The sequence below is a fragment of the Moschus berezovskii genome, chromosome 2 (genome assembly GCF_049115385.1).
Source record: "Moschus berezovskii isolate FMDL1 chromosome 2, NW_MosBer_1.0, whole genome shotgun sequence".
Taxonomy (NCBI): Eukaryota; Metazoa; Chordata; class Mammalia; order Artiodactyla; family Moschidae; genus Moschus; species Moschus berezovskii.
The window spans coordinates 93,578,188-93,593,254 of record NC_142461.1 but is presented as its reverse complement, the minus strand read 5'-3'; the positions used below and the strand labels follow the sequence as shown (position 1 = coordinate 93,593,254).

At 40.8% G+C, this 15,067-nt stretch overlaps 1 protein-coding gene across 16 annotated transcripts in view; it reads left to right on the top strand.

Moving 5' to 3' along the window:
* Positions 1–15,067, top strand: part of NEB (nebulin) — a 216,973-nt gene that overhangs the window by 186,316 nt on the left and 15,590 nt on the right. For 12 of the 16 annotated variants that reach the window (XM_055398670.2, XM_055398683.2, XM_055398679.2 and 9 more), the window contains 12 exons: positions 448–552; positions 2,324–2,428; positions 3,850–3,960; positions 4,388–4,498; positions 5,055–5,168; positions 5,729–5,833; positions 9,161–9,265; positions 9,768–9,872; positions 10,477–10,569; positions 11,552–11,644; positions 14,377–14,469; positions 14,954–15,046. In XM_055398670.2, coding sequence (XP_055254645.2) covers positions 448–552; positions 2,324–2,428; positions 3,850–3,960; positions 4,388–4,498; positions 5,055–5,168; positions 5,729–5,833; positions 9,161–9,265; positions 9,768–9,872; positions 10,477–10,569; positions 11,552–11,644; positions 14,377–14,469; positions 14,954–15,046 — 1,233 coding nt within the window. The remainder of the gene's footprint in view (positions 1–447; positions 553–2,323; positions 2,429–3,849; positions 3,961–4,387; positions 4,499–5,054; positions 5,169–5,728; positions 5,834–9,160; positions 9,266–9,767; positions 9,873–10,476; positions 10,570–11,551; positions 11,645–14,376; positions 14,470–14,953; positions 15,047–15,067) is intronic. The other 4 variants (XM_055398684.2, XM_055398681.2, XM_055398678.2 and 1 more) reach the window with 2 other exon arrangements.

Genomic DNA, 15,067 nt, shown 5'->3' with positions numbered 1-15,067 from the left:
CTCCGTGACTGAAAGCACGTCTGTTCTGAGTGCATTCTTCCAAATGATGATGTTAATCTACCAGTGCTCCACTGACTGCAACACCTCTCAGATTATAAAAATGCTTTTATTTGGGAAATATTTTAACTTCTTTTTCTCCCAATTAACCACTCCCTTTCCTCCTCCTAAAAACATAGACTTAACACTTGGAATAGTTTCTTTCACTTTTAACTTTTCACTCTTAAAAGCCTACTTTGAATAAGCCATATAAGCTAAGTGCTTACATCCTTGTATTTATTAACTGACAATACTGAATGTATCTTCATCCTTTAAAATGTTTTTTTACCCCCCTATGTGGTGTTCGCTAATTTTCATTTGGTCTTGCTGCTGCTGCTGTGTAAACATCCAACCTAAAGAGAAAAATAGGAATGCGGATCAATGTGCCTTTTATTTCCTCCTTCCCGTCAGTACCAGTACAAGAAGAACTATGAGAAGAGTAAAGGTCACTACCACACAATACCTGACAATCTGGAGCAGCTTCATCTAAAAGAGGCCACAGAATTACAGAGTATCGTAAGTTGACCAAGACTGTCTTTTTTCCTGCACATTCACCTACAATGTCAAAAGTTTTCATGGATTCCCCTAGAGGACAGTAGTTACACTTGTAGCAACAAATGCTTGTGAAAATGCCCAAAGATATTATGGGCTTGGAATTTAGCAACATGTTGAAACAAACGTTCATGTTATGAATGATAACAATATCTACATACATTGGAGAAATAGTGTGTAGGCATGCAGTATGCATTATTCAGGTTACTCACAGGGACTGGAAGCATAAAGATTATATTTCCAGGGAGACAGACCCCCTTAGAAAATATTAGTGGGACTTCCCTGGTGGTCCAGTGGCTAAGACTCCGTTCTCCCAATTCAGGGGGCCTGGCTTTGATTCCTGGTCGGGGATCTAGGTCCCACATGTTGCAACTAAAAATCCCACATGCCGTAGCTAAGACCTGACACAGCCAGATAAATCAATAAATATATTAAAGAAAAGAAAATATTACTAAGAATGATAGGGAGCCTTTGGAGGATTTGAGACAGAGGAGTCATACGATCAGGTCACTACTGAAGTAGTCTCTGGGTGTGGAAGAAATTGCAAAATTTATACAAGTAAGATTCTCACAGGAAAGAACTCAGGGAAGGAATTTGCTGCCACATGACCTATTTCACAAATTCGGCTATTTCCGTCCCCATTGGGCATTAACAAGAAGGCTGAATTACCGGAAATGCCTTCCATCATCTGTAAAGCAGCCCGTGTTCCTGGACCTCTGTGTTCATGTGTTGTCATAAGCAAGAGAGCTGAGATTGGACTTTGCTACGAAGATGCTGTGTGACCCAGGCTTTTGTCTTTCAGTGTCTCCTGTGTAAATTAGAAATATCTATAGGCTCCTCCCATTGTTGGGTCCCTGTGATGAGAATGAGGAGTTCGTATTTGTAAAATAGCCTTGGGGTCTTTTTGAGAATGTCAGATTTGTTAGAAATTCAGTCAATGGCAAGTCAACTGGTTTTCATTTTCATACCAATCTATATTGGCAGCATTGAATATGTGACCAGTTATTACCTCAGTTTAGTTATTGATATGTAAATAAAGTTATACGCATTATCTATTAAATTAAGGCCCCAGGCACCCCACTCCAGCACTCTTGCCTGGAAAATCCCATGGATGGAGGAGCCTGGTAGGCTGCAGTCCATGGGGTTGAGAAGAGTTGGACACAACTGAGCGACTTTACTTTCACTTTTCACTCTCATGCATTGGAGAAGGAAATGGCAACCCACTCCAGTGTTCTTGCCTGGAAAACCCCAGGGATGGGGGAGCCTGGTAGGCTGCCATCTATGGGGTCGCACAGAGTCGGACACGACTGAAGCTACTTAGCAGCAGCAGGTCCCTGATAAAAGTTCTTATGAAGATTGGAGACTTTTATTAGAAATGTTGGCTGATGCTCAGGCTAAAATATTCACATCTATACACATCAAATCTCGGCAAACCTTCCCTGTCGGCAGTTTTCCCGTGTTCCTTGTCTCAATGCTTGTCTTGCCTGATTCTTCTGCAATGATCCTTTTGTCTCCTTGAATTAAACACAAATCCTGACCATGCCTTGCAGACAGTTATGTGTTATCCTGCCAGGGCAAAATAAGAAGTTACTTTCTGAAACATGACAGGAAACTGTTTTGAGTGGCAATGAGATGCCACCCAGTTGGACATAACGTATCAATTAAAAATGCTATTGTTAAACTGGTCTCTGTCTCAGAATTGGCCAGAGATATCTCATAAGGGTTTTATCACTAGGTGAAATACAAAGAAAAGTACGAAAAGGAACGAGGAAAGCCTATGCTAGATTTTGAAACACCAACGTACATTACTGCCAAGGAGTCTCAGCAGATGCAGAGTGGGGTAAGTCCTGCACAAAACCCCACACAGCAAACATACCATCGAGCTAATGGAAACAACCTCTACCCACAAAAGTGTTGAGCCTGTTGTTATCCCAAAGGTGTGGATGATGGGATTCTTCAACATATGATTACCAAAATCTTTTCCATATCTCAAATCCTGTGGTTCCATTATATATATATATATATATATAAAGTTCTGAATAATAAACATTTACCATATATATTTTATTTCAACTACCTTTTTCACAGAATTAGGACATAGCAAACTGTCCCTAATAGTGAAATTATTTTGAACGTAATGTAATTTTTTCTTTGAATCAGTTACCTCTATGCAGACCCACTGTTGGCTTTGAACTGTTCTCTTAATAGGAAGAGAAAGTCTTCTTCCTTTCAGTCCCAGAAAGGAAGATTTTTTTTTTCTTTTAATCAGGATTTTTATCAAAATATCAAAAAAGTCAGTATGTCATATTTCCTATTTTAGAAATGTAAGCAGAGGCATCTAAAATAAAATTTAAAAATAATTTAAGCAATAGTGAAGAATGAATCTTATTTTGAAACTGAGAAAGTCTGTCTTCATTAGGAAACAGGCTTATTTTGGATTTCTTCTGCCTCACCTCCATGGGCATATCTCCAACCATAAAGATAAATGGCTGTTAGTATAAGTAGTAGTTTGGGGAGCTTTCTGGTATGTAAGAATGCCAGATAACAGAAAATTTTAAATTGTTTAAAACAGTTGGTAAACCTGGGTAAAGCATCTGTGGGAGCTCCTTGTACTATTCTTACAACTTTTCAGTAGATGGCAAATTCTATCGGAACTGAAAATGACAAAAATCAAGTCCCAGTGTCTATTCCAAGCCTCCCAGTCATACAGCCTCATCCAGAGATTTGAGAGATGCAGGAGGTGGTGGCCCTTCCTCCCTGATAACCTCTCTGGGCTTCATTATCCACCTCATTTGTTCGGTGATTTAGAATGGTAGTTGTGATTATGAGAAAGGGCAGATTTGCATTTGGTGCCCTCAAGATCCCCTTCCTCTGAGTGGGTTTTTATTTTCTCCCCCTGAGTCACTTCTAATTCAGAGGTAGAATCTTTCATTGCCTTCAGAAAAGTGTCATCAAGAGAGGACAGTGGATTGAGAATCTTGGGGGTACATCCGTCCTTCCCCTCTCAGAGGGCCAGACCCCTGGGAGCAGTAGACAGGCAAATGAGAGGCCACCAAAGTTCCCCAGTCTCTAAGTTCCCTTGGGTAATTTGCTCTAACCAGGGTATTTCCAGAACAATGTCATGTTTCAAATATGTGATTATCAGCAGAACTAAGATCAAGAAGCTATACACAGAAAGAAAATATAATTGTTTTCTTCCTAGGGTTGAGAAACAAGTTGTAACCAACATTCTTTCTTGTCTCTCCTTCCTACTTACATTAGAAAGAATATAGGAAAGATTATGAAGAGTCCATTAAAGGCAGAAACCTGACTGGCCTGGAGGTCACACCAGCTCTATTACATGTCAAATATGCAACTAAAATAGCCAGCGAGGTAGTGCCCACTGTCTTTTCCTTCCCTCCTGATACAAATAATTGCACTAATGACACTCATCAACGTATTCCTACCATTTTCACCACCACCTAACTCTTTGGGTCCCAAGTTGGGTTCCCATGTGTTCCATACTAGCACCTAATCTATTACCCATGTTAATTCTTCTAATTTGTTAATTGAATACCTAATAAAATGTGCTTACCTTAGCATTCTATTAATTTCTAGTTTCTTATTTGATATTGGATATTAACTGATGAAGCTTATACCCTGCCTTTATTGATTTTTTTATTGACTAAACTGTAACTGTTTGAAATTAGGAGGTTTCTGTTTGCAGGTTTTTGTTTTGTATTTTGGTGAATGACTTTTCAGCAAGGAGGAACAATCTAGGCTTGCTTGTGAGCACTGTTGCTTGTGTTTTGTGCTATAGAAAGAGTACAGGAGAGATCTAGAGGAAAGCATCCGTGGGAAGGGTCTCAGTGAAATGGAAGACACACCGGATATGCTAAGAGCAAAGAATGCCACCCAGATCCTCAACGAGGTGGGCACCCAGCTGACTGCATGCACAGGATCAACCGAGTATCTTCTCCTTCCTAGCCAAGTTGCATTTTAAAAGTGATAAAACATTTTTCAATTTCAGATTCTCTGTTCAACATGATTATTAATCATTACATAAAATATCTTGATTTCTGACGAGCTGATACTGTAACTGTTTCCATAGTGGCTATGCCTGGTCTTTATCTAATAGCTTTCGATTTAATCTTGATATATTTGTTGTGCCCATTTAAATAAAAACACCACACTGGAGTGGTGGGCACCTAAGTGTAATCGTTTATGTACCAAACCAGATTTAAAATATGCTTTATACTTTAATGTTCTAAGCAGAGAATGCTAGAAATTGCTCCAAAGGAGCTTCGTGCATGAGTATGACAGTTTTCTAAAGTGGTCTTCTGTCGTCACCACTCCATCTGACCCCAGGGAGTGGTGAAGGTGACACTAGCTATGCAGGTGGCGTGTTATGTGGATCTATATTCACTCTGCACGTTTATTACCTTGCTATGACAGGTAAGTAACATTTTCTTTTAATGCTACTATAGAAAGAATATAAGAGAGATCTGGAGCTGGAAGTCAAAGGAAGAGGTCTGAATGCCATGGCCAATGAAACTCCCGACTTCCTGAGAGCCAGGAATGCTACAGATATTGCCAGTCAGGTGAGTGTTCCATGTCAGTCTTTCAAAAAGAAAAAAAACAAAGCAAAAAAGTAGCTGTGATTATAAGAACACAGTTTTTTCCTTCTATTAACTTACTTATTGGTCAATTACAGTCAGATGCATATAATGGCATAGTGGAATCTGTTCTGATGAAAGGATCCGGGACCTTTGCCAGGGCTGCTCTCATCTGTCCTTCTTCCAGCTCTTCCAAAAAACAATCAGTGCCTTACTATCTGTTGAATCTCTCTCTCCTTCTCCTTTCCCAAACCCTGTACAACATCTCTCACCAGCCTTCACCCCACCCCACCACTCCCCAATCAACTAGATAGAAAGTCTAGAATTCAACCTTTCTTTCCGAATCTCACTCCTTAGCATAAAGCTATAAACACAAGAGAAAAAACAATTGTTGAGTAGGAAATGAATGAATCCTTTTATTGTTTGTTTTTATTTTGAATAATGAATCCTTTAAGAAAAGAAATATTACTCAATACTCAAACTGAGCCAACAAATGTTGTGTGCACTGTAAACATTTACTCAACTATTGGATGGTCCTTTTGTAGATTAAGTATAAGCAATCAGCAGAAATGGAAAAAGCCAATTTCACTTCTGTGGTTGACACTCCGGAGATCATTCATGCCCAGCAAGTCAAGAACCTTTCAAGCCAGGTAAGGACATTCATCAGAATATCACATATTGACCCCAATCACAAAGAACAAGTCTTTCCATTAATACTGAAGGAGATTCTTTCAAATCACAATTTTGCCCAGTAAAAAAGAAAAGATTCATCTTTGATGCAAGTTTGAGTTAGACCTGAGAGTCCTATATCAGAATTAAAATAAAGGAGAGAATTTTAAGATATTGAAAAACTCTTAAATGGTTCCACTCATAATTTTTAAGGGCTTCCCAGGTAGTGCCAGTGGTAAAGAATCCACCTGCCAATGAAGGAAATACAAGAGATATGGGTTTTATCCCTGGAGTAGGAATTGGCCACCCACTCCAGTACTCTTGCCTGGAAAATTCCATGGACAGAGGAGCCTGGTGGACTACAGTCCATGGGGCTGCAAAGAGTTGGACATGACTGAACACACACATGCATGCACATAATTTTTTAAATTTATCTTTCCAGTTTTATTGAGATAAAATTGAATGTATCACTGTATAAGTTTAAGGTGTACAGTGTAATGGTTTGTGAAAGTTGCTCAGTAATGTCTGACTTTTTGCGATCCCATGGACTATCGAGTCCCTGGAATTCTCCAGGCCAGAATACTGGAGTGGGTAGCTGTTCCCTTCTCCAGGGTATCTTCCCAACCCAGGGATTGACCCAGGTCTCCCACATTGCAGGCAGATTCTTTACCAGCTGAGACACCAGGGAAGCTCAAGAATACTGGAGTGGGTAGCTGTTCCCTTTGCCAGCAAATCTTCCCCACCCAGGAACTGAACCGGGGTCTCCTGCATTGCAAGCAGATTCTTTACCAACTGAGCTATTGAGTGTAATGGTTTGGCTTATATTAATTGTGAAGTGATTACCTCAAAAAGTTTAATTAGCATCCATCATATAGTAAAAAGAGGAAAAAAAGAAAATTTTTCCTTGCAATGAGAACTTTAAGGATTTAATCTCTTAACAACTTCCACACACCATGCAGCAGTACGAACTATGGTTGTCATCATGTTACTCATTACATCCCTACTACAACTGGAAGTTTGTCACTTTTGACCACCTTTCTCCAATTCCACCTCACCCCCAACTCCCACCTCTGGCAACCACAAATCTGACCACTTTTTCTATGAGTTTATTTTGATTTTAGATTCCACAAATATGTGAGATCATACACTCACATATTTGTGAGATCAAGTATTTGTCTTTCTCTGATTTATTTCACTTAGTGTTGTGCCCTCCATGTCTACCCATTTGTCACAGATGGTGGGATTTTCTGTTTTTATGCCTGACACAACTTTTTTTAAATTGGAGGGTAATTGCTTTACAATGTTGCACTGATTTCTACCACAGAGCAATGCAAATCAGCCACAATTAAACATATATATATATATACACACACACACACACATTTTTTATCCATCATTTGTTGATAGATGCTTAGGTTGTTTCCATGTCTCGACTATTATAAATAATGATGCTATGAACATCAAAGTGCAGGTATCTTTTCAAATTAGTGTTTTTATATCCTTCAGATATACTCCCAGAAGTGGAATTGCTGGATCATGTGGTAGTTGTGCTTTTAATTTTTTGTGGATCCTCTATACTATTTTCCTTAGAGGCAAAACCAGTTTACAATCCCAGTGGGGTACTGTTCTCCACACCCTCACCAGCATTTGTTTGTTATTGCTTATCTTTCTGATGATGGCCATTCAAACAGGCATGAGTTACCACCCATAGTTAAAAAATCACTCTCTTAAAATGTGGATGTAAAATTTGTGTGCAAATCTGGAAGAAACGAAGTTGATCACCCACATTTGATTATCAGTTTCTTTAACAAGATTGAGATTATGTCATCAACACTAATCATATAATCTAACCCTGTTTCTTCCTGATGGATAACTCTCTCTCTTCCTACAGAGAGAGAAAGAAAAGTATGATGTCCTTCATACTCCAGGATATATCCTCATTTGTTTTAATCGTCACTGCTGATCAGGAACCTGCAATTTACTTGAATAGCCCCAAATTAGAGTTTTTTGCTTGTCTCCTAATCCAACCAGTCCATTCTAAAGATCAGTCCTGGGTGTTCATTGGAAGGACTGATGCTAAAGCTAAAACTCCAATACTTTGGCTACCTCATGCGAAGAGTTGACTCACTGGAAAAGACTCTGATGCTGGGAGGGATTGGGGGCAGGAGGAGAAGGGGACAACAGAGAATGAGATGGCTGGATGGCATCCTTGACTCGATGGACATGAGTCTGAGTGAACTCCGGGAGTTGGTGATAGACAGGGAGGCCTGGCGTGCTGTGATTCATGGGGTTGCAAAGAGTTGGGCTCAACTGAGCGACTAAACTAAACTGAATCATTGAGTTAGAAAGCAGTAGTTGCTTGACCGGGCTATTACTTCATAACACCTGGGAATGTAGTTTTCCTGGCCCCATCCTGGAAGTTCTTGTTGGACCTGCCTGCTGGCTCAGCCCTATAGTGGGGAGCCCAACCACACCTGCTCACAGCTCAGTGACAATATCTTTGTCACCAACCAAGGACTGGCATTCCAGAGGCCTTGCTGATGGCTCTCAACCCTCCTACTTTTCTTCATTTTGTCTGTTGAATAGTCTGGCTCCATCCAATTCACTATAGGCATCCCTTTGTCGCTGCCAGGAACCTCAGGGGCTGTCACCTCCCTCATATTACCACTTGGCCAGTTTAGCCATTGACAGTTTTGTTGTTTAGCTGCTCAGTTGTGTCCAACTCTTTGCATGCTGGACTGCAGCATCCCATGCTTTCCTGTTCTTCACCAACTCCCAGAGCTTGCTCGAACTCATGTCCATTCAGTCGGTGAAGCCATTCAACCATCTCATCCTCTGTCATCCCCTTCTTCTTCCTCCTGCCTTCAAACTTTCCCAGCATCAGGGTCTTTTCCAGTGAGTCAGCTCTTTGTATCAGGTGGCCAAAGTATTGGAGCTTCAACCTCAGCATCAGTCCCCCCAGTGAAGGAATATTCAGGATTGATTTCCTTTAGGACTGACTGGGTTGATCTCCTTACAGTCCAGGGGACTCTCAAGTCTTCTCCAACACTGCAGTTCTTCTCCAACACCAAAATGACAATGGGTAATGACAGTGGGTCATGACAGTGGATCCTGGGCTCAGTTCTCCTGGAAAGAGGCCTGGTGCTCACTGATCCAGAGGGCTCTGCTTTACAACTCCCTGACATCCCTAAACAGTCCAAAATTAAAAAAAGACTTTTCCTCTGCTGAGCAGGAAGGGCTATTTTAGGTCCCATTGGTCTATATCCCTGTGTTGTTCACTATCCTTATTTCTTGGAATCTGTTTCCAGAAAAAGTACAAGGAGGATGCAGAGAAGTGCATGTCATATTATGAGACCGTTCTGGACACCCCAGAGATGCAGAGGGTCAGAGAGAACCAAAAGAACTTCAGCCTTGTGAGTTTTTATTGATTCTAAGGCACAGCTCACTGGGACCTGGGTTGAGGTCGAGAAAGAAGGATGCCTCTGGGCACATATGCTTGGGTATCCAGCCTACAGCTGCCCTCAGCACCTCCCACCCCTGCCCAGGAGATGTGTGTTCCAGTTTCCTCTAGGCTCACCTTATTATCTCAGTCCCAAATCATCTCACACTTTGTTAATGACTTCTTGTCGTTGAATATGAACTATCACCATCTTTTCCAGGTGGTGACATCTTTTTCAAAGTTAATTCTAAGCAAGAGATAAAAAAAAAACAAAAAAAAACTACTTTTAGGGTTTTAAAGTTTAGTTTCTCTCCAAAATTCTTATTGAATTTCTCATTGGCTATCTATAATTATTGTGGCAGATACATTTAAAACTATATATATAAGGTTTTAACTTCCCTTACACAATATAGGATAATTAAAAATATATAAAACAATGCTGAAATCTTAACAAGATATTTACTCTTTTTTCATAGCTCCAATACCAGTATGACCTTAAAAACAGTAAAGGAAAAATTACAGTTGTTCAAGACACTCCAGAAATACTGCGTGTTAAAGAAAATCAAAAGAATTTCAGCTCGGTATATTTACTATTTATTTTCCATTTAATGCTAACCTAATAATTTCAGTCTCTTCTTTAAAAATATACTAGCCTCACGTTGATTCAGACAATTAACATCTAACCTCCCCAGTTAATGCTAGCATTTATTTGTTAAAATTCCCCATAATTTGCTCTAAAACCACCACTCCAGAGACCATTAGAAATAACAACTTAAATCTGCTAACAAAGGAGTTTTTAATCCCAGGGCAGTAACACGTGTTGTCTTGCTCCAAGAAGACGGATTTCTTTTCGACACTGTGATTTATTACCCTTCCCCAAAATAACTGAGTGACTTTAATCTTGTGTTTCACACTGGAGTGTTTTTTAATCAACATTTTCTATTTTTTTTCATTATGTATTAATACAGTATGATAATCTTAAAAGATATCTCCAGGTCTGAAAAGTGACGTGTGTTGTTACGTGTTTGAATTACTGGGGCTGATGCCGAAGACACTCCAGCACTTGCCTAAGAACAGTTTCTAGTGTCTTTTGTTTTCACAGAAGACATATTTCCTACTCTTTCTCCAGGAATGGTTGTGTTGTCCTTTCTTCTGTGTAACACTGTCCTAATTCTGAATACCCAGGTTTTATATAAAGAGGATGTCTCACCAGGAACAGCGATTGGAAAGACACCTGAGATGATGAGAGTGAAGCAAACCCAGGACCACATTAGCTCGGTAAAGACGCCCACTGGGGACTCATTTTCAGTATCTTCTGCCCCTCTTTGATCATCCACACTGATGGCTAAGCTGCACTCAAAGCTTTTGTCGCCAAAACAGCTGAAGTTGCTAAAATAAGAGGGACATCCCATAATGCAGTGTCGAGGCAGTTTTCATGAGGGCTTGTTAGACATGAAAAATGGAGAGCCCTGTGTCAAAATGACCCAGAGTTGGACAGTAGTTTAGTAAAAAAAAAAAAAAAGGTTTTTATCTAGGACAATTGTAATATAGAGGAAAAGAGATCTCCGTATAGAACTGAGCTCAATTCTGAATACAAGGGAAAGTAGGGTTTTATGAGGGGTGGATGGACGGGGTGGGATGGGGGAGAATGGGAAGGTGGAGAAAAGATCAATGGATGGAAAATTACTCAGAAGAAACAGGGAGGTAAAGGGGGGATTATGGCTGAAATGGCAAATCGAGGTCGTCAGACTTCACCTCGGGGCTGGGGGGTAAGGAATTTGATTAAATATTAAGGAGGATGAGATATCCAGGGTGGGAGATTTTTGGCTAAATTGACTTAGCAGGATTCTTGCTAAAACTGGGCAGTACAAAGATGTCCAAAGGTTAAGGCCTAGCTTGGAAGAAGATTCAGAGGAGCCTGCCTTGAATTTGGTCGAAACTCCTTGTCACTTGTGAGTCCGAGAATGGCCCTTCCTGGGTGTGTGTTCTTGAGTGTATCTGCCCTGGGCACGTGAACTGTGGCATAATACATGGGAGACCTCAGGGGAGAGAAGGGGCTTCAGTCTAAGTGTGGACCCACCCCTAAAGAAATCAGAGAGAACCCATGTGTCCTTGTCCTCGACATTGTTCTCCTCTGACCCACTATCAGAATGTGGCCCCGTTCCCACTGTATAGAGGCTGTGCTATTTAAACCGTGACTGTGCACACTGTGGGGTGACCAAACAAACACATGCTCATGTTCCCATTTTTATACCTGCAGGTGAAGTATAAGGAGGTGATTGGACAAGGAACGCCCATCCCAGACCTGCCTGAAGTGAAGCGCGTCAAGCAGACACAGAAGCACATCAGCTCGGTAAGGGCCCCTCCCCGTGCTGGCCCCTTCCTGCCTCACCCCTTCCTCCTCCTACCCGCTTTGACAACCCTCCCTGCCCTGTGACGGGCAGTGCAGTTTGCAAAATCAAGATAAGGAAATTCTGTCTTCACATAATCGGGGAGCAGAAGGGACTTGGTTTCATGTTTAATCATTGTATGTGCAGTTCCTTAAAATGTGCTGACAGTAGTGATAAGGTTACTGAGATGATCTTGTTAATTACACATACATCGGAGAAGGCAATGGCAAGCCACTCCAGTACTCTTGCCTAGAAAATCCCATGGATGGAGGAACCTGGTAGGCTGCAGTCCGTGGGGTCGCTAAGGGTCGGACACAACTGAACGACTTCACTTTCACACACTGGAGAAGGAAATGGCAGCCCACTCCAGGATTCTTGCCTGGAGAATCCCAGGGATGGGGGAGCCTGGTGGGCTTCCGTCTATGGAGTCACACAGAGTCGGACATGACTGAAGTGACTTAGCAGCAACAGCAGCAGCATAAAATATAAAACAAATCTGTGTACATGCATGTACCTCAGGATATTCTCCCCCATTCAGGAGACCCTGGGTAGCCTTGTGAGTCTACACAGCCTTCACCCCTCGCCCTGTGTCCTCCCCTCTCTCCTAGTAAATACAGTGTGTTCTGAAGGTGCTGGCTATCATCTTACCCACAAAGGTGTATCTTAAGCCTGTTCTCTTAACAGGAATTTCAGGCACCTGTGTATATGTTGTATATACCCAATGTTTATGTACACAGTGTCTGTGTACATGTTGGGAGACCCACCACACTTGAGATAGCAGGTTTGGCACACATTTCTCCTGACCTTGGTCCAGCTAGTCCCACCTCCGCCCACACGCTCCCAACGCCACCGGCCACTCTTTCTCATTCACAAGCAGTTTCTAAGCAGTTGCTGGCTATTAGCCAAAGATTGTGTGAAGTCTGGGAAATAGCTTGTAGCCAATAAAAGGCGAGGATCTTGATCTGAGATTTTCTTGGCCATTGGAGGAAATTCAATCCCATTGAATTTCCATTAGAGAACACTGGCTGTTTCTCTTGCAAATTGTCTGTATCCTTTAGACCTCATTCCCGTTGCATTCTCTGCTTCTACTTTGGCTCCCATGGTTACAAGCTGCATTTAGAATTGCACATCCACTCATCCAGGAAAGCCAGCCCACATCACCTTTGCCGCTTCTGATCCCAATTTCTTGCCTTTCTCTGGTTTTGTTTTGTTCCGTGGTCCATGATCAGTTCCATTGTCTTGCCCAGTAAAGAAATACAACTTTGTCTGAAGATGGTAGATTGTTAAAGATCTTGAAGTTTCCTAGAACAATAGAGACAATAGCACTAGTGGCAGTGATTTTAGGAATTAATTTGTGACACAAACTCCCAGATTTTCCATGCTGCTCCCCAGCCTATGCTCTAGTACAACACAGAATCCATCCACTTAATTCCTTCCTTCCGTTAGGTGGACAATTGTTAACACTGTGAGGGTGGGGAGAATGAGGATGCCAAATGGCTCTGGAAGTTCCTCACCTGTTTCATTAACACAGTCCTTTGGACTTCTCCCTGCTCAAAAACACTAATTTACACTATTCAGCACTGAGTAAAAATTTCAGAGAAAGTTGCTCTTCCTGCAAAAATAAACTATTCAAGTCTTCTTACATTAAGGGGTACCTATACCAGTGGAATCCTAATGTTATAAGAGCTATTATTTTTTCTCTACAGTAGGTCAGTGATGTTTCATGACAAGAAATACACAATTACTTCATACTTTTTATTTTACTTTTTATTACTTCATCATTTTTAAATGACTGCATAATACTTGCTTCAAAAGGACAGCCATAATTTATCCAGTTTCTTGTTAATAGACATTGAGATTGTTTGCAGTGTTATGCTTTTACAAATAGGGCTATAGTAGCATTCTTATTTATCTTGGCACACTTGCAGCATTATCTTATATTTTGTTTCTGGTAACAGAATTGCTGGTACTTAGCCTGTGTGTTGGAGAAGGCAATGGCAAACCACTCCAGTATTCTTGCCTAGAAAATCCCATGGATAGAGGAGCCTGGTAGGCTGCAGTCCTTGGGGTCACTAAGGGTTGGACACGACTGAGCGACTTCACTTTCACACATTGGAGAAGGAAATGGCAACCCACTACAGTGTTCTTGCCTGGAGAATCCCAGGGACGGGGGAGCCTGGTGGGCTTCTGTCTATGCGGTCACACAGAGTCGGACACGACTGAAGTGACTTAGCAGCAGCAGCAAGACTGAAGACCAGTTAGGAATTTTCTGAAGAAAATACAAAACAAAATTCTCAATAACCCTGAAAGAAGAGTACACATGATTAGAAAAATTTAAACCAAGCCACCTATTTGTAACTAACGGTGGACCTACTATATTCAAGGGACTAATACTAGATGTTATGAAATGGTTAATGTTTTTTTCAATGTTGAATGTATTAGCACTATTTAATCCATTTTAGTAATGTATTGATACTAAAGAAAAGTGCCACAATTTAATAGTCTTCAAGGTAGTAAAGTTACCACCTTTGAAGAGAGAAAATAAATATTTGTGGCATTTTTTTCCTTATTCCTAAATGACATGTTTGAAAGCTAGATTCTTTCTGAGTTTCCACCAAATAGCTGGCATATAGGTGTAAATCCAAAGGATTTGTGGTCATTTCACTTTTTTAGATGTTCTAATTATCTTCTACAGGTTATGTACAAAGAGAACCTGGGAACAGGCATCCCAACCCCTGTCACTCCAGAGATTGAGAGAGTCAAACGCAATCAAGAGAACTTTAGCTCGGTATTTACAAATATATCAATTAAGAAACTTGACTTCCCATTTAAAAAAATTACTAGAATAATCCATCATTCTTTCAAAAAATAACATCTTAACAGTTTTGTGTGTGTGGTGTGTGTGTTACCACCTGACCAAGACCATCAGGTCTTACACAAAATGACTCACTTTTCTGATGGTATTTTAACTCTTTTGGAGACTGATCAGTGTGACCACTTAGATCTGAAATACTGTAAATAGAATTAACACAAGATTTCTCATCATTACGTTCATATCCTATAATTCAGTGCTTTCTGTTGTACTTTTTCATTCCCAGAATTAGCAGAATAGAGTTAATCCTTAAAACGTGAAGTAACAAGGATTATTCTTACTAAACTCACTAAAACTCCCTCCTCACACACTCCCTGCACCCCCCACTGCCCGTTTTCTCTCTTCCTTGATCTTTGTGCTTGTTTTGAATGTCTTTTGGGTACTTTTTTGTATCTCACAGGTTTTGTACAAAGAAAATTTGGGGAAAGGAACCCCAACACCTATCACTCCAGAGATGGAGAGAGTCAAACGCAATCAAGAGAACTTTAGCTCGGTATTTCTTAGGGGGAAAAAT